Source organism: Falco biarmicus, chromosome 5 (genome assembly GCF_023638135.1).
Source record: "Falco biarmicus isolate bFalBia1 chromosome 5, bFalBia1.pri, whole genome shotgun sequence".
In the NCBI taxonomy this organism is placed as follows: Eukaryota; Metazoa; Chordata; class Aves; order Falconiformes; family Falconidae; genus Falco; species Falco biarmicus.
Window position 1 is genome coordinate 66551546 of NC_079292.1, and position 20306 is coordinate 66571851.

A 20306-nucleotide genomic window follows, 5' to 3' on the forward strand; every position below is an offset into this window, starting at 1 on the left:
ATAAGCTAGGAACAGAAACCACTTATAAACATGACAAAACTGATTTGCTTTTAAGAAAATCTTGAGCTGGTGAAAGCAGCAGCAAAATGAGCCAAAAGCTGCAGATTTCTCTGTGTGGCAGATGCATCAGGCAAGTGGTTCAAGAGACTGCAAGCTCATTTACTGAGAACAGGAGGAAAAAGCCACCAGAGCATTCCAGTTGTATTGCATCATGAGGCAGCTGGATGTTCACTGGTCTATTTACTTCAAACTAGAAAGTTTAACTCTTGATGTTTCTGGACACAAAACCACCACAAGTCTTGAAGAGATGAAAGTTTAACAGAAGCATCCCGTTCAGTCTTACCTGGTTCAGAAGACATTGTAAATATAATCCGGTACCACTGCACGAGGACTTGATTTTGCAATGGCAATAACCCCGTGACAGGCTCACATATATCCTATCTACAAGTCTTATAAGTTGCCAGAAAGGACTTCTCACCAGATGTTCTGTATATGCTGACAGTTTACATGCTGGGTCTTTCAATTACACTATGCTCCTCCTCTTCAAAGGCAAGCCCGTTTTGAGAGGAAAAACGTAAGCATGCAAACCAGTCCGCTCAGAGAAGAGACTGAAGTCTGCTCACTACTAAAGAGGAAAAACAAAGGAATCGGCTTATGTAACCTACAAACTGCTGGAGAGAGGAGGAGGAGGAGGAGGAGGGACTGCTGTAAGTTGTTTTGGTTAATGCCTCAGCTAGTATGAAAGTTCTGTCACTATTAATTGCGTTGCTCTTTGAAATTAAAGCAGGATCAGGGTTAAAGGACAAGTTAATACATCTCTCCAGTTGGTACTTTGTTCTCTCTTTATACCGCATGACGTTAATTTCTAATCTTTTTCATTGCACAATCTGTATTTAAATTTATGCCTAAAAGGAAGTAAATACAACATGCAGGACACCAGAGCAGTGACCAAAAATGTCTACATTAAAGAACTGTCATGAAAACATTAGTTTGTCACAGATTAAAAGTCACTAAAATAATTAAAAATCGATTTTTAAATGGTATAAACTAGAAGTTGTGTTCCAGGGTAGAATACAGAGACATTAGAGTGAATGCTGAACTGTGAAAATGCACATTTTTAAAAAGTGAAAGCATTAACTGAAAAGAGAAGTTAATGCAAGTAACTTTATTATTCACAGCTCTTACACCACGTGATTCCCGGTTGCCACACTTTCATCCCAGCAGGAGAAAGAAACTGGGATGTAAATCCAGCCCTGTCAATTTGGATAATATGCATCACAATTTAGCAGCCAGCTTGTCATTCAGTGCAGCTGAGGTCATCTTCAACCACTGCCTTGGTCCGAACCGCAGGTCTCTACAGCCTGTTCTACCACCAGTCCTCACATTCAAGGCTCTGCAGAAGCACAGCACTGCAGAGCTGCTCTGGAGGACAAGTACCACGGGTTACAGGGAACAGGCTTGCAAAACAACCCATTGTTATGAGTATCTGTTTTTTACTGAGGAGACAGCCCTCTGGAATAGGGCAGCTAATTATTTCCTTTCTATTACAGATGTTGAATAAAGGGGGTTGTTGCCAAAAACAGTAAAAGCAACTATTTTCCTCCAGTAATTTCAACACTTCATTGCCTTTTTCTTTTTGAGATGAGCAGATGCAAGTTCCACACATATGGATTTGAAATCTAAATGGAACCCGTTTTTAGCACTTTGACCAAGATTTTCATGTGTTGTTTTTATTTTGAGCATTTATTTTTAAACTGCTGGACTAGGAAGCTGCATTTCGCCATCCTTGATACTCCTAGCAAGTAATCCCAGGCTCCTTAAAGGCACATGTAAACTGTATTCACCCAGGTCATCAACACAGCATTAAAACAAACAATAACAGTAGCTGAGTTTCGTAAGACTAAGAGAACTCTAGTGCACAGGTTACATCTCTGTTTTGAAGTTCACCTCCAAGAGTTCAAAGCTTGCCCCCTTTTTTGGGCTTCCACATGAAGTACATCTACCACATAACACCTTGTCTCTCCAGAAAAGCCTTTGCTGAGAAGATAAATTTTCTACTCAGTTTCCCATATTTGAAACAAACCACTTTCCGCACCAGCCTGGTTCGTCCACCTGCCAGTGAGGCTTTGTGAGCCTTGCTTCACTTGGTGTACACTTCCCAACCCAGGAAAACTACTGATAATGCCTGTCATACAAGTATGTGACAGACTTTAAATTCAGATGGGTTCAGCAATAAAGTTTTCAATTTTCACACAAGCAATATAGTAGGCTGGAAAACTGTAAGAGAAATTGCTACAAAATAATACAGGAAACAGTTAGTTCAGATAAGCAGCTACATAAATGCAAGTTACTAATCGCTGTAAGCAAAGAGGAAGGGTCACACAAGTAAAAATAGAGGCCAGAGAGGAAATCAAGTCTCCCTTTTCAGGAAACGTATATAATTACTGTTACAAACTTTGTAACGTGACACACATGGGGTGGATGACATCTGACCTACCAGACTCTGCTGTCTGTTCACCCATTCCTGCTGCAGGGACAAGGCAGAGAACCAGCGAGAGATCAGAGCTCTGACCAGCCCCCGAGAGGTCCACCTTGGACTGCACGCAGGCAACCACCCCACTCACACCAGCCCCCAGAGAGTAACATGGCTCGTCTGCCGCTCAAGGAGAGAGAAGGAATTCTACACACATGAAGGAAACTGTGGATTTTATTTCATTTCCAGAAGGAGTAGCATTAAAACAGGTATAAAGTCGTCACCAAAGCCCATCTTTAAAACACATGCTTAACTCCTCCTTTTTAAAAAAAGGTAAAAGATTAATTGTTTGATCTCTATTTGATTAGCTAGCAGATGAGGGGATTTGAGAGAGATTAAAACTAATACAATGGGGACATCTCATTAACCTACTTCCTTGGTTTCACATGAGTTTTATACCAACTTTGCTCACTCTATGAGCAGAAATGTGCAAACCGCACAATGCAGTTATATTGGCAAGTATTAGTTCAAAACTCATTGGCAAGAAGTACAGCTGTGTCTTACCTGTCACCAGAACATGCCTGTTAAAGATAATTAAGGTAATAAAAAATAATGTTAGTTTTATTAAATTTCTCTAAAAAGCAGAAGAGGAGCATGAAGAATAACTTGTTAAATAAAACATTCTCATTAGTGGTAATAAAAATTGCGCTACTGAGTAGTTGCTGTCATTTAGTATGAATGAAGTATCTACACAATCTAAAACCAGCATGGTTTTAGTCCAGACACTTGCGCAGCAGACTAGTTCTATGATACTAAGTTACCTCAAATCAAAATTATTGGAGTGATTAAATCATATGTGAGCCAATAATTAAGAGTTTTTACAAACACCTCGCAACAAACATACAGCATTTATTGATTTTCCACCTCCAAGCACTTTTCAAACTAAACGTCACAAGTTTTCTCTCAGTACTTTCCCTCTTTTACAGATACAGGGACTCGAATTATGTACCTGACTCATTTGAATATTCCTGATGTGATGAAGCTGGAATTGAGAAGGAAGTCACAAGAGTACTGTTAGGAAACCTGGAAAGCTGAACTAAGTATTACGAGCTACTTGGGCAGCATGCCACACTGACACACCCCCAAAAACATGTAAGCTCATGTGACAGTGAATCACAGCCCGGCATTCAGCATGGATGTCTTCGTTTGGCTCCTCTTTACTGCGCATTCACTTCAGGCATCAAGCATTTGAGAAGAGGTTTGCTGAGGATGCTGCATCAGGACATGATATGAAGTTTCTGCAGGCCAGTGAAGACGAGTGATTTTTGTCCCATCCAAAGGATCAGTAACCCATGCAACACCCTCACACAGAATGCAGCATGAGCATTTCTGGATTTCAAAATATCAGTGCTCTGCACTGAAAGCATCCCCCAACTTTTTTTCCCTGTGAGAGATCTTGAGACATTTCAACAAGTCCAAGACAGATGTAAAAACCACAACAGCTAAAAAGGCACCTGTCACACGGCTCCCAGAAAGTTGGTGTGGTTGACTTTTACAGTTATCTACCAGTACTTCAGAAGCACAGCAGTTTAGTCATGGACAAAAATGAAAGCACGCTTTGTGCTTACCCCAAAATAGCTTCTGAGGTGCTATTAAAAGCATCTCCTAAAAGCTCAGCAGTAGTCTGCAGACAGGTTCAACTTGGCTCCCAGCTATTCTCAGGGCAATGAGACTAGCTACCAAGATACCACACACCTTTGTCCCAAAGTGACCCCCAATTCTGTCAGACCTTATATGTTTTTTTCATGCATTTTTCATGATTCTTGCGATAGTTAAAAATCAGTAACAAGTGATTTTATTCAGAAGGCTGGATGGATATAAACAATAGCTTGAATAAAAAAATCCAAAGCACACAACTTGCTAAATACTGTAGCTTTGGACAGACACTTCTATAACAATGGATTGAAGAAAAAAAAAAAAAAAGTCTGAAAATTCATTTGGGTGCAGACACACAAAAGAAAGAACACCTTTGGAACTGCAGGTACACAGGAATGTACACTTGTCTAGTTCAAAACTTGGGAGAAAGCTGCACTGCCTCAGGCAGGCTAAACGGAAGGTGACCGTCACCTTCCTACCTGCACCTTCTTGTACCGCAGCAATGACTATCCTCTACTTTCTTTTTGAGCGCTGTGCAAGAGCTCAAGCAAGGCTTGCCGCTGGTGCTTCATGGTTTCTTTTGATCATAACTGAGGACACAATTAGGGCTTCCTGCCTCTCATCACCATGGGTGGATAGTATAATCTCAGAGCCAAAACATGGCAAAGTAAATGGCTTTAAAAGTCAGGCAGCCAACGGCCAAGAGCTACAAACAAGGAAAACCACCACATGGGTGTTCAGTTTACCCTCTCTGCCAAGGAAAGAGAGATGAAGCCCAAAAGGATGCAATGAATGTTAATGCTGCATTTTAGTTTAGTGTTTCTACGACCAAGACAAGCAAACCCCACTCCCACCATTCCCCTTGCAGCTAGTATCACATTCCTCCCTTACAAAAATGTCCAGCCCATGGTAAGCCAATGCAACCTAGCAGGCAAAGCAAATTTTTGTTCCAGTTGAGCAAGCTGAATCAGTGTTTTGTACAATGTGACAAGCTCCGGGAGGTACATGGTGGTCATAGCACAGCCAGAGGGAAGGAACACGATGGCCCTTCCCAGTGCCAGGCTGTCATGTAAACTCGGCTCTGAAATCTCATCAAGGGACAGCAACAGGGGATCAGCCCAAGGCCTGTAGATGTTAACGATGACTGAATGCAGTAGCTGTGAAGCATTGACAAGGACACTTGACTGGGTACCGAAAGGATGAAATTCACGTGTCGTTGCCTGAGATCCTCACGAGAGACAAAGAGAGAGAGAGTCTGCGTGCAACCCAAGAGCTCCCTTATGCCAAGGGCTGGTTGCTGGAAAAGGAACTCCTCTCCTTGCACTGGGTCTTGTCTGGCACCACAGCAAGCCTGTTCACCCCATTAACCTGCCAGAAGTGTATTCATTTTCTTTTGGATTGTTCTGTCAATTTAGCAGGCTGAGATGGCCCATGGGGTCAGATAAGCATCACTGTCAACAGAGGAGAAAGTGGGAGAGACCAAAATCCTTCCAGGAAGCAGACCTAATTATTTGCTGTCTTGTTAAGCTGTGTCCTTCAAGCTTTGCCACACAAGCACGTGAAGAAGAAACAAACAGCCATATGACAACTCAAGATCTGCAGGTATATAATGAATAAAAAGATGGGGAAAAAACTTTTAGATTAAGCAAATGACCTACAGAAACAAGTGACCACCAGGAAAAGGAGAGAGGAGGAAAAGTCCACACAGAAGTGGGATGGGGCAGGGTGTGTGTGTGTGTTTAGGAATGAGTATTCAGTACTGCTGCAGCAAGGAAAAATAACAATAGCACCTTAAGATAGGTAACTAGCCCCCAGCAAGGTGAGAAACACTATGGGAGACTCTGGATCCGCAGCCCAAACAGAAACAAGTTTGTTGAAAGGACACTTTCTGAAATCAAAAACCTTTTCCATCACTCCCTCCCCTAGCTCTCCTGGTTCACATGCAAGGAGATTTAAGACAAGCAGCCTCAAGGCAGGTGTGATGCACAACTACCATGCCATAATTAGAAACTAAACAGTATTTTTCCATCTTTTTTCCTTTTCTTCCAGCTCAGCTGTATCATGTGCCCCAAAGGGAAAACCTGTGGCTGCACAAGGACCCAAAGGACACACAATGAAACTTCTAAGGGGAAAAGTCTGCCTTTTTGTCCTACATTAGTACAGCATTTTTCATTGTAGCATCTTGGTGTCTGCAATTTAGTTCAAGCATAAATGTAACACAAGCAACTACAAAACTCTCCAACCAAAATTAAATGGTTGCAGTTCTACAAAATCAAAGAACTACATTAAAGATTATTGAGCACCAGGTCACCGACATCTATCCTATTAGCATTTATAAAAGGACTACTTTTGCTATGGGAACTGTATGTTTTATACTAACCATATAAAGCTTTTTTTTCTGTAGTATTCCCATACTTAAAAAAAAATAATCCAGGAATCTAATCTGTCGTTCACTTTTTAATTAATCTTCTCTAGGAAAGAAAGACCAGCAATTGTTAAAGGACTTTTGGTTTTAGATGTGGGAAGTGGTTAAAGGCTTTGCCTCTATCAACCGGGTTTGATTTGCCAGTTGTCCTGTTTAACAAAAAAGGCTTAATGGTTCACTATTTCTTATACCTCCTTTTTTATATATATATATATATAAATGAAAATTGAGAGAAAGCTTCATGTTATGATTTAGGGAAGAGGCAATTACTGTGTTTATAGCATTATCCATTCTTATTACACTAACACACAGTTAAGAAATACATACAAAGAGAAGACCCTCTGGTCCTGCAGCTCTACCTTTTCGCATGTTGTCTTCATTGCTTTCACCTTCCCATACCTTCCCCCTTGAGAAGGCTGCTTCTTCAAGCCTCCTGCCTTCAACCACAGCTGCTGCCTCTTCCCCAGTGACAGTATTACCTCTGATGATGACATTCTTACTTGCCACTGTGCTCTCCTGCCAGCCAAGACATGCAGCTACACCAGCAGAGCTGGGTGGTGCTGGGTCAGGAGAGCAGCTCTGGTGCCCCACCAGCTGGGAATCATGTTGTAGCTGTTGGCACAAAAATCCATACCCTTCTTCAAGGGAGGGTGGAAAAAAGGGACGAGGAAAAATCTTGTGACCAGCCCTAGCAGTATTGTGCCACCTGCCTTTACTCACCTTCACAGATTCAACATATCACTCATTTAACATCTTTGCAAAACAACTTAAGGGCACAGACTCTCATTTTCCAGTTAGATCAGCTTTTGGTCACACATACAACACACACGTACCCCTGAAAAAAACTCCACAACCCAAGCCAGAAAGACCAGCACACAGGATTTTCTTCAGATTCAGCAGTACAGTAAAAGGCTGAATCTGTAACTTAAAAATTATCCCTGCCACGTTAGAATTCCAAGCAGTACAAAGACTCGCAAATGAAGCAGGTCAGAATGCAGTGACCGTGATTTTGCTTCCATACAAAAAAAAAAAAAGTTTAGGCAGTGATAGATACTAAAACTAACGTACAAATTAGATTATTTGAATTATTAAAAAACAGCATGGAAGATTCACAATAAGCACCAAAGTAGAATTAATACATCAGTACGTTTTTGCAGTAGATAAAAGCATACAAACCATGGTCAGGAAAAAAAAATATTAAAAAAAAATCATTTGGTCAGATATTCTGTGTCTGAAAAGAAGCAGCAGCAGATGTTTGGGTAACCTGTGGTAGTAGGCAGCAAACACACAATCCTCATCGCTTCCAGCATCAGTTGTTTAGGGATCACCTACATCAGCAGATGCATTTGTGCAACTGTATTTTACCAGCTGCTGGAAGACATTTTAACCATAAATCTGTTCAGTCTTTTCCTGAATCCCATTTATATTATTTCATTATACTGTTTACACAGAATATGGGACAGTATAGGCATTTTCAATATATTCTACTTTAACTCTGACTCCATGCTTTCTAGGGGAGAGAAACTTGATGGCACAATACATTTGCCCCTCCCCTTCCACCTTTCTCTGTCCTCCCTGTCACATTATAGAAAGTGTCAGATGAACTTTCTACGGAAGACATCAGTTCCTAAAACTCATGGAGCCATAGACTGGTTTGGGCAGGAAGGGACCTTTAAGGATCACGCAGTTGAGTCCCCCTGCACGCACAGGGACAGCTTTCACCAGATGAGGTCTCAGGGCAAAAAATTCCACTACCTGTTTGTAACTATTTCCTTCTGCCTCAAATATATAAACAGCTTTAGTCTCCTGACTCTGTTCTGCTAGAGCCAATTTAATCTAGTACTTACAGGGGAGTCAGCAAATCAGGACCTTCTTTCCAGAGCTTTCTCTCCCCTGCCATTAATACCTAGTACTGCTTTTTTCCCAGTCCATCCAGCCTTGTGTATATCAAGCATCCAGAGAAAACCTATCAAAAAGAACTCCCCAGATCAATTTCAAAGGAAGGTAGGTAACATTAGGACAGTGGTGACAAATAAGAGAATGTAGAAGTGTATTTCAGCTTTTGGTGCAATAAGGGTGAAGATCAGAGCAGTTGTGACTGTTTTACATAGTAGAGGTTGTGCTGATAGTTAAACACAGCCTTCACAGAGACATCAGCACTAATGAAACTGTAATTTCCTTTAAATTATTGCTGTCCACACCCCAGACCTCATCAGCCAGACAGTAATAGCTTTTCATCATTTATTTTAACGCAAAAGTAATCAATAAGCTTTTCCCCACGGTTCTTTTACTGTTATCTATTAACTCTAAAAACCTAGAATCAGAAGACAGCTGTAAAACAGACACAGCCAAGTTTAGTTGTCTTTCTTATGTAAAGGGATTCTAAAATGCCACCTGATTTTGCAATAGACTGGATTAAAGCAGTTTCAGTGATCTACAAAGAAAGTCTTAATCCATCAAAACATGACCAGTAGACTACAGTATAAAAGAACTGTAAGTGTTGGATTGAGCAGCTTTTCCCTCTCATCATGACTGTATTCTGTGCATCATTTTGCACTGAAAATGTCTATTATCAAATTGCAGGAATATCACGTTTCTGTTAGCTTTGTGGATCATTTATGCAAGCTGAGGACATTCCATAGAAGACATACACAAAAAACCCAAAACAACTCAGCTACTAACCAGTTTTACTCCAGGGTTAAGCAGCAAGCCAAAAATCATTCTACAGTTTTCAGAATTTTTCAACAGTCGGAAAATTTTGGAATATTCTTAGTCAAACCAAGGAAACATCAGCAATAAGACAAGTAACATCAGCAGTAAGACAAGTCTGGAAAAATTAAGTCAATTTTTTAAAAAGACTATATTTTACAATTAATAAAAATCAGGTTTATAAACACACACACACAAATTACAAGCAGTAATTATCCTGTTATGGCAGAAACCAGACCACGGCTTGCAGAATAAGTGGCAAAAGGGGGAAGAATTGGTGGTCAAGGTGCTTTAACTACAGTGCTCTAGACGGAGTTTTTAATAAGACCATTATCCAAAAATAACAGGATGCTAGTTAAACAACAGAGGGGTGTGCAGCATTGCCAACTTTACTAAGGGCAAATGGTTCTCACCCTGCTAACTGTGAAGATTTCATAATATTAGATTTTAACTGTTGTGTTTCGATTCTTAGATAAAGCTTTAATTCCACCACTAAGTCTTCCGTTTATTTTGGCTTATAGCAGCTATCTTTAAAAGCTTGTAGAGCTCCCACAGTTAAAACTGCCTTAAACAGAGAAATCTTGACAAGCCAAGGGACCAAAACACTTGCCGGTTGCACTGCAGTGGGTGGCCAAGTCATAACAGCAACATAAGGTTTCAAGCAATGGTGTGAACAAGAGCTACTGAAGAGAACAGACATCAAAATTAGTCATGGAAACCTGCCTTGGCACACAGAGCTGCCAGAGAACTATTACAGCTGTAGAGAAAAGTAGCAACAGGTAATTTTATATAAGCTATGAACCCTTTTGATATTTTAGAAAGCTTAATAATACTTGAACGTGTTCAATGCAAGTAAAACCAGCATCAAATTATTTTTCTAGGTACTTTATTTTAGTTTCAATTTAACATCTGCAAGCATGATATGGAAAGCCATCAAACTATTCTGAATTACAAAGACATTTCATGCTTTCATTCATCTGCCTGAGCATCAGTGACCTTAAGAAAGGGAAAAGAAAAAAAAATAAACTGGCTCCTGTAGGAAATGAGACAGGGCTGTAGGAGCACACAACAGAGATGCTGGGTGATACTAGAAAGAAAAATTCCAAGTGAGAAGTTCAGGTTGTGTCCTGCAGAAGAACTCATTACAGAATTAACTTGTTCATTCTAGTAGTACTACAAATCTTGAGCTAATTTTCCCTCTATTACTCAAGCAACAACCATGTATGACACCACTCCAGGAATACACCATACCACCCATGTCACTACTCAGTGCCTGCAAAACAAAACTCTGAACTGTAGAAGAGACTGGAATTCAAGTCTTCTGAAGCGTCAATTCCCAGTTCATGAGCCTTTGCTAAAAAGGCTGGCACACTACATTGTTTCTATTTTAGCTATCGAATCTAAACCAGATACTCAGAACTATAACTGCAACACTACTTAATTGGGCAGCCAAACGTGGATTATTTTTGTTTTTTTCCCCAATAAGTGTTACTACAAGTGGAACAGACAAGTTGCAACACTGCTTAGTATCAGGGTTAGCTGCATCTATACCACCTTCATTAAGGTAAAGTTCTGCGGTGGTGGGAAAACCACAACATCAAAGTACAGGTAAGCATCGTGCTGCTAGTAGAGTTCATTTCTCAAGTGCCTGCTTAAGTTCTCTGCTAAAAGGAAACCCATGACATTGGCAATGACTTCAGCATTTCTTGCTCAGTTCCTGAAGTGTAGTGTGACATTGGATTTTGGTCATTTACTATAGTTTAAAGTTTTGTTTATAGTTAGGTTACCATAGCTAGTAACAGTCTGTGACTCTCAGTGTGCCAGAATAAAAGTCTACTGAACATATAAGTGAGACATAAGCTACATGGTTGCCCCTGACTGAGGGGAGCAGGGGAAAAACCCACACAAAACTCCCTCAGTGAGCAAATCGCTCCTTTCAGCCCTGAGCTCCACATTCCCAAAGGTATTCAAGTACTCACTTTGCTCAGATATTCATCAAAAGTAAACAATTTCCATGTCTTTCCATGTATCTATCAGTCCAAGTAGTATTTTTATACTTGAAATGAACAGCTAATTATTGCATACAGTAAGAGCAACTGGGTGAACTGGGAAAAAAAATTAGAAACAATTTCACTTCAAGATATTCCATTGCTGGCACACAGTCATTTATCCCCATCCTGTTCTTCTCCCAACAAGTATTACTTGGGAGGAATGTTTTCTGAAATCATTTGCATAACGGCTCTGAGTTTTCAGGTTCTTCAACTAGACACCTCAACAAGGAAGGACAAAAGTACTTCTGCACTAAATGTAAGCCTCTCTGGAAAAAGCTAAAAAACCTCCTACAGCTCACAGATGTATAACTGATCTGCACATTGCCAGTCTCTCACATTCAGTCACTCATAGTTTCACTGTACTGGTTTAGTTTGGTGATCTGCTTTCAAACAAATTCCACAGATTTGATATCTTCTAAAATCTGGGACAGCAATTTCTAGCATCATGAAAAAAGCATTAATGCCTGCATTTTGTCCCCACCCATACAAAGCACAAAAGACGCAAGCAATTTTACATGACTAAGGCCCAGCAAACAGACCAACAGCAGCAGTGCTTGTGTCAGCAGGTTTATCCTCCCACATCCCGCATCCCGAGGACTCCATTATTTCATGGGGGCTGCAAAGAGAACAGTTTGTAAACAGGCAGAAGACTTTCCGAAACAGTTGGCCCTTCAGAGGGTGCTGCAGGCTTTAACCTTGAAATAGCCATGCTGCTCTAAGGAGACAGTACAGAGCCTAGGCTTGCTTGTTTGTTTTAATGTTCAGAATACACAAGTAAACAGCAGCTTAAAAATGTATTGAGCTTGTTTAAAAGCTCCACCAAGTAGCAGCCTGAACACAACGTATAAATAAACCCATGTCAAACAGCATTCCACAGTCATGTGTCAAGTGAAAAGCAGAAAGACTTGTCTGTCTCAAAGAAAACAATTGTGATCGCTTATATGCAAGCTAGCTTCCTATATACTGACTCGGGATTTTACCATTTAATAACAAGTTTCCTGAAAGTGTAGTATGTACAGGCATTACAAACAAGAGTATGATAAGCCCACTGTATACTAGGTTGTATTTCTAGACATTATTTTTTGGGGACTTCATTCAAAATATTTTTGTGAGACAACGTACCTGAACTGAGTTTACCCTCTTGAAAAACCCTAGTAAATCCCTACTCAGTATGACCCATCACCTCTGCTGGCCCCCAAAGCCTGTATTTTAGAATAAATCTCCTTCAAGAGATCATGTAGCAGATTACACTGCCCCTCATTTGTTTGCATTAAGCTTAAACATCAGAACCACTTGTAATAATCTACCAAAGATAAAACTCTTTAAAAAAAAAATCATTAATGTCAAACAGACATTTAACAGCTCCTCTGTTACATGGAAATGGGATGTCTACTATGAAAGGCCAGATGCTCAAATGGATTAAAGAGTGTCTAGCCTTTAAATCCTGCATCCACAAATCAACACTGACCTAGTGACCTAAAGTAAAATTTAATAATAATAATAAAAAGAAAAGTATTCAACAGCCACACACAGACTATTCAAGAAGGAAATAAAATTGTTAGCTCATAACTATTTGGACATTTACACAGTGCTCATCAGAGAATATAGTAAGAGCTGGAGAATGCCAAATCTAAAGTCCCCTATTTATCCTTGAAACAGGTTTAGCAAAGGCAGCGGAAAAGCAAGGTTCTCAGCACACCAGCAGCCTGCAATCAGGAGAAATGACCTCTGGAAGGGGTGCACAAGCTATTTATTACCTTTATGGTGATATGATTGTTGCTGTCTGTGAAGACTTGCCAGCGAGATGGTAATTCACATCCACGGCGAGAGCAAATCCTGCAGGTAACAGCTACCTTACCAGAAACAGACCAGTGAACAGTAACACATCCCACACCAGCTACAGAATAACCTTGAGGTGGTTGCCCTTCCCTCCAGCTAGGTTCAGCAAAGAGTCAGAACGGTGAAAGTCTAATCTGTTTTCAAGCACAAAAGCCAATCTGCCTCCTGTGTTCCTTTTAACAACGCAATTACAGACCTGCAACTTGCATGTGTGAACAAGTCCACTGCAGCCAATTAAAAGCAAGTTTTGCATAAATCATCCACTTCAACAGCAATGCAATACTTAAATTCTGGAGCAGGAAAGGGTTAAAAAAAATCCTTTTAGTTACAACATGATACAGCTTCCATTAAGAGCGTTTGCCCAGTTCCACCAACGTGCAAGTGTGACATGATGTCTGAAAGGACTTGAGGCACATATACCAGGCTTCCACAAGCACAAGAAAAGCTCATACACCACAAACAGTTAAAGTACTCAAAGAAACAAAACCCTCCCAACCTCCCCCCCACACACTTTTGTTAGGCATTCCAAGTCTTGGAATGCATCTTGTAGGTTAAACATTTATCCCAGTCAAATATGTTGCAATTGTAACTTACTAATTCCATCGGTAACTTTCCTCCCAGACTCCAAAGCACTGACATTTTAAGTGCATAAAAGCAGAGTGCAGATCAGTGGAACCGGGACTAACACAGTTTTAATTAAAAGCCTCTAGTAGTGTCCTCCCCTGTACCAAATAAAAATGGCAGTCCTGGCAAGAGGGATGAATGTAAAAGCTTTATTTGAAAAGGGAAAGCCCATACGTGACTAAAAATATCTGCTGAAGTAACATTTTATTTATTTGGGGTACAAACTAATTTTAATGCCTCTCCTTTAAGTCTGTAATTTGAACTACATACAAATAATGTTGTAAGTTCGTCATGTACTTATTATGAAAAAAATTAATACTCCTAGCTCCTACAGCACACCAAAAAATGTCTTTTAATGGGTACAAAAGCCTTACAAGCATGTATTTCTAATTTTATTTTCCCCTTTAAATGAAATCTTGCCATCAAAAGTGTCACGATATTTGCAGAGTATCCTGAAAACTCATGTCAAGTGTCCGTATAATCAAGGTCTATAAGAGAAGGAGTCCAAAATGTTTGGTTAGTTGGCGAGTTGGAGAGAGGGGCAGAGGGTGGGAACGAAGAGTGGAAAACCTGCTCCTGCATTCTGCCTCCCTTACGCTGTTTCCTCTGGGCAAACTGCATAAAACACCCTAAACATCCATTGTACTGCCAGCTCTGTTTGAACATTTCCCCCTCGTCTCACCCTTCATGCCAGTATGAAAACCAAACACGTATCACATCCAAAAAGAAATCACTGAGACAAAAAGCAATCAGCGTGAAAAGGCATGTAAATCAAACAGATTTGGCAGCGAACGGCATTTCATAAAGACAAGAGATATTGCTCCATTTGTATCAGTTTGGCCAGTTATTGTTCTTACTTACTACTTTAATGACCCCAAATTAAACTGCTTGAACTGAAACAGACAAACAAAGATATTTAAAATACAATTCTCACACACACACCCTCTTAACAATAAGCATTATTTCCATGCTGCTACAATCCTTAAATCATACAGTCACTGCACCAATTATAAATTAGTCACATACACAATGAATTTAGTACTGACCTTGCGAAAAGCTTACTCCTCTTGGCTAGAAATCATTAATAGTTTTGGGAAAATCCTTTTATGTGCTCCTCCAGCTAGCTAATCCCAGCCTTCCATTAACGCACTCCATTGCGGATAATTGCCGACAGCACACGCTCCCCTGCTTTTGCTGGTTCCCAACCCAGCAAGGATAATCACATTCCGGCGGGGAGCGAACAGATGGCAGCATCCATGGTAACCAGTCCTCCCCAGCTAGTGGTAGCACTGGGAGACTCCCGGGGACTGGGCAACAAGCGTTCTTTGTGCTTCAGCCTTGCAAAGCCTTAGTGAAGGGAGAGCCAGCTCCTAGAGCTCACTGGGCATGCCTAGCAGGTGCCTTGCCTTCGCAAGCAGGCAGAACACCTTAACAAAAGCTTGCAACCAGGTTTAACCTTGACACTGCCTACTCCTGCACCCTCCTTCAGCAGGGGGGAAAGGAGGGCAAAACACACGCTAAGGTGGAGGTGAAGCTAGCAAGGGTTTTCATTTGCTATTAAAACAGAGGGTTCAGAGAAATTAGCTGAAGACTGTTTCCCACCCCCCCACCCCCCCACCCCCCCCCACCCCCGACAAAATTATTTTCTGAAGGCAGGCTTAGTTCCCCTGAATGGGTTTGATTTTAGCACGAAGGGAGTGTTTGCTGCCTGATCTCTATCTCCCGGACCTTGCAATTGTTCCCCTCAAGAATACTCTAATCTCCCAACCTGGGGGTTTCTGAACAAGAACTGCACTGACCCTAGCTTTTGGTCTTAGGGCTCCTGCCACAGTTATCTGCTCCACATCTGCGAGACCAACGCTGATTCAGCAGCAGGCAAAGCTGCCGTGTCTCTGCTGCATGACTGGGTTGCTGGTGGAGGCGTGTCTGGAAAACCCTTTTTTTGCATCAAAGCTGTGCCTGAAACCACTGCTCTCACCAGGCCAGACCCACGCAGCTACACCCGCACCGACGGCGACAGCGTGCACCAGCTCTGCGAAATTCCCACCAACATTATCTGGAGGCAAAAGGGAAGTGGCTTTTCAAGACCATCTGATAATGATCTTGTCTGCAAAATAGAAAGAGCTTTGGAAGTGCATATTAAGGCTTTAAATACTGATGAGTTGCATGGGACCATGTCCCAACATATTTAAGGCTTGAAACACTGAACGTACAAAAGCACAGTAGTCTGTGGACTAAGGCTAGTGATGCATTCAAACTTTCTCTCCTCTCACTCAAAACCATGTAGCGTTTATGACTAGCACTGTGTCAAAAATTTTTGAGTAATACTACTTAAAGCTGAGAGAAGTTTGCACTTCAGGTTCCTACATGTTAACTTAGGCCTAGTGAATTATTCTTTTGAGGAAGGGAAAATTGTTTCCTTTCTCCCTTAATGACACCTTTGATCCTGTAGCTGGTCCTGCAGGGCAGCATTTGCTCCTGTAATGGACTGAAAAACCCTGTGCTGGAACCCACCATCACAAAAACACCCGTCTTTTCCCGTGGGTGGCTCCAGGCACGAAGCTCAATAATTTTCTTCTGCAACCCCAACCCCCACCCCAACCCTAATTTTCAGTTTACCTCATCCTTACTGCAAAAGGAAATCAGTTTTGTTTCACGGCAAGCACAATGAAGTTTTTCTTACATTGGTAAGAGATACCTCTATTAAACTGCTAGTGCATTAACACTGGAAGTCTCTCAGATCACTGCTGGTAGCGTTTGAGTACCTGTAAGCCATACAAGAGCCCCCTGCCACGGAAAGCATGGCAGCTGAAGAGGATGCAGACCTCAGAGGGGTCTCACAGGGCTCACAAGGGTACCGGGGACAGGCATGGGACCAAACCCAGGTCTGCTGACTTCCCCTCCAGGACCACGGTCCTTCTGACTCATGCCGCTAATTTCAACCCATTTTCTTCCTCTAAATAAGCAATCTTTACATCATCAAAAATGTCTTAAGCAACCACAGACACCAATCATCCATCAGCAACAAGGGCAAAATAATGTAAGGAAGGAAGCCAATTTCCTATTTAACTTGCCAATTGTTAATATTAAAAACTTTTCAGCATTTAAGCATTACAGAACACACCAACAGCATTTCTTGTTTTGCCTCTTAAAAATAATGACCGTGGCTCAGAAATTAGTTTTAGTATGCTAATAGATTTTACTTATTTATGCATTTCTGGAAAAAAATTGTGGCAATTATGTTCTTGGCAAACAGACTGACTTCAAAATTACAGGGATTCAAGTTCAGTTTCAGTCTTTTCCTTCATGAAAGAGACCTCCTACAAAGTAATTTTCTAGATTTATGTGAATTCTAACTTTGTATTAAAAAAAATGTTGTCTACTGAAATATTATAAGCAATTTTGGCATTGGAAAACATGTTCCAGACACTGATAAAAACCCTCAGACCATCTGTTTTTGAACAAGTACTAGCTGTACTCATTATAGGAGGGCTGCTAGCAGAGTGAGGGTAACAACATTCAGAATCCATTTTGGATAAACTACATGGAGCAGCCACCACACAAAGAAAGAGGCAATGGGCTGCACTACACATTTTGACAAAAGCACTGTTAAAGTTACATGGAGCAGCACTAAAAAAGTACCTTCAGTATTACCTGACAAAGGATTTATTCAAACTACTTGAAAATGAGAGAGGAAAACAGCACATCCAAAATAATTTTGAGGAGGGGAGGACAAGGGAAAGAAAACTTAGCTATCTCCCCCTATTCTTTGGCCCAGTCCAAGCCATATAGGAGTTTAGGAATAAATTGTTTTTAGCTGGAAGATATTAATGAAAAATAAGCAACACATTGACATCCTGTCTCCTGAATTGATTCCATTGAAGGGACTGTCCTTTGTAACGATGACACCATATGCTTCAGCTTTTTCCAGTCCCAGCTGCTATCCGATAGACCAAGACTTTGGTATTTTACTCAAGTTGATGAGTACTCAAACTAGGCTTTAGAAATGTATGTTTTTCAATTTGGATATGTTATTTTGTTGGTGATGATTGCTTAAAATCTGTTCACCCAAAACAAGTTATGTGAGTTTAGAATAAGGCATATTGATATTGACAGAAGTTAGTCTCCATCCTCTGCATAAGATATGGAAGTTTTATTTATAAAGCCAACCACAGCATCTAGGTAAGCGACACTGGGCCTCACACCTGCATAATTTTGAACTTCTGCCCATTCCTCACACTTGTTTTTCGAATTCTACTGAAACAGCCTCATAACTCCTTACAGTTGCACCAACTGTACATTACTGCCAGAGATAAAGATAAAGCTATACAATAGACCACTGATCTGCTCTATTATAGTATCACATTTATTTCTAAAAAGAAAGCAACTTCAACATAATACGTATGTATGTCTTTTAACTTGATGCCATCTGGTATTGAGGAAGTTCACTTCAAGGTAAACAAGGCATCTACACTTTTAAGAGTATAAAAAACTCTTCTGCAAGCAATTGTAAGGGCTGAAATCTGCAAAATTTCCTCTGACTTGTCTAGAATCTCAAGATTTAACATTTTTTGTGATAAGCACAGAAGGGTTATGGCTTCCACACTAGTCCTTTAAGATCCCTTTGTATGACAGAGATGGTTTTCCAGTCTTGTCTCAACTGACTGTCTTCCTAAATTAAAAAAAACAATGGTACTTAGCAGAAGGAAAGTAATGAACTAACCCTTGCAGACAGCAAATTCTTCCTCAGCAGCACCTCTACAGACATAAAGCAAATGGAGATTTCATGCCTGGTGAGTTGCACTCCCCTTACTTCCAGACTGCATGGGTTTTCATTGACACTTGCTCCCTCAACATCACAAGGAAAAGACTATAAAGTTTCTTCTTCTTTCACAGAGTGCCCATGTAGCCTGGGAGTGCATGTGTGCTGAGCATGGGAGAAGGGGCAGCAACTGTTTTGCTCTTGTTCTTATGGCCACTGTTTGATTAAATGAAGTCAACATTTTGAGAGATAAACCTTTCCCTTCCAAACTGCTACTGCTTACAAAAGTGGGATTCGCAGCAGGGAGACAACCTATCTCCTTCTCACCAGTTCAGTGACACAGACTGTCTCCATCCACTGCAGCAATCATTCTTCTAATATTACAACAGCTGTTTCTGTGGATGTTTCTTTTTGGCAACTGTCATGAAAGCACAACAAAGAAACATGGACAGAGCTCATACTAGGCCATCTTAGTCACCTACCTGGTGTACAAGCCTGAAAGTTATCCTTCCTTTATAAGCAGTCCTTCAAAATAACTTTCAAGTTATGAAATTAAATTCCTTATAGAAATAGTAAACCCAAGGCTTCTATTGTTATGTCTCCAAAGATAACTATCTTCAGATCAGGAACAGCACCAGCCCAATACACATAAACACTTATTCCATAAACTGGAATTACTTTAGTTTCCAAATACTTTATGGCACCTCACCCACTGAGCTGTATCAGTAGTGCCTCCAAGCTAGTAATGCCTGTAGAAAAGGACATTGTTTTTCCTTTAAAGCCGATACCAAAGTATATCTAGAGTTAGTCAGGCACATTGATTAAAATAATGGAAAGTAAATAATGTAAAATGTAATTTCAAAGAAACATACGTCCATCCAAAGGCCATAGAATAGAATCCCTTTCTCCAGTAAAGAAATTTCTCTTGGAAATTGCTGATCAGGAACAGTTAGTTAACAGGATTTCTTGTAAATGCTGAATTATTTTTATGTCAACAGTAAAATGTAGTGCACAGAAGAGTTGTTAAGGAGAATGTGTGATAGCACAGCCTCCCTAAAGAGGATACTGCAGCTCAGGCCTTGCACATACAAGGCACAAGACAGCTCTATTGGTGGTACCTACTTAGAAGCAAGAAGTTTAGAGTTCCTTTTGCAAGATGTGCATGAACAGAGAGAAAGGGAGAGCCAACATCAAGGGACTTACATTCCAACAGCAGAATAAACTGTGACACTAATGCTTTTCAATCCGTCTGCATAAAAAAAAAAAAAAAAGCGCAAGAGGGATGACAAAAGCAAAGCTGGTTTTAGCTAAGAACTCAGTTTGTCAAGGTAGGACAATTCAGTTCAGTATCTCAAAGCATCCAACAATAGGGCACAGCAACCACCAGACATGCCTGATTATTTCTGCAGTCACACAGAGTGTTTCCATGGAAAAGCAGCAGCCTCCTAGGTTTGACATTCAGTGTCTGACAGCTGAGCCAGCCAAAGCTCAGACACGCAAGACTCAAAGAGAGATCACAGACAGCTCTTTGGACAGGGTTCTGAGCAATGCAAGAGTAAATCCAGCTCTGGGGAAGAGCCTAACCCCAGGGGCTCTGCCCTGTGCTCTTTATTTACCAGTTAAGCTCCTACTGAAAGCAGAATAGACATCAGAGTAGCACATGGGTGTGAACTGTGGCCACGGGGCTTTCCTTTCTCTTTAGGCTTTACTAAACAGTTTCTGAGAAGTCTGGATGGGAACTGCAGGACTGCTTTTCTACCCTGGCCT

General features: G+C 40.8%; 1 protein-coding gene and 1 long non-coding RNA gene across 11 annotated transcripts in view; one reads left to right on the plus strand and one right to left on the minus strand.

The window, feature by feature from the left end:
• The window catches only part of FGD4 (FYVE, RhoGEF and PH domain containing 4), a 110214-nt gene that overhangs the window by 52776 nt on the left and 37132 nt on the right, over nucleotides 1-20306 (minus strand). The window contains exon 1 of one of the 9 annotated variants that reach the window (XM_056339522.1): nucleotides 14824-15112. The exons of 4 other annotated variants lie outside the window; for them this stretch is intronic. Coding sequence is in view for 1 of the 5 variants with exons in the window: in XM_056339519.1 (XP_056195494.1) it covers nucleotides 344-359 (16 nt within the window). In the remaining 4 variants the exon portion in view is untranslated. Of the gene's footprint in view, nucleotides 1-343; nucleotides 612-13071; nucleotides 13231-14823; nucleotides 15113-20306 lie in introns of those variants that run through there. 4 more of the 9 variants (XM_056339521.1, XM_056339527.1, XM_056339524.1 and 1 more) reach the window with 4 other exon arrangements.
• LOC130149657 (uncharacterized) lies at nucleotides 603-6757 on the plus strand. 2 transcript variants are annotated; one of them, XR_008821978.1, is made up of 4 exons: nucleotides 603-707; nucleotides 2534-2742; nucleotides 3460-5731; nucleotides 6179-6755. It is a non-coding gene; the product is annotated as an uncharacterized LOC130149657 (long non-coding RNA). The 2 variants fall into 2 exon arrangements; XR_008821977.1 differs by having other exon boundaries at nucleotides 3460-6757.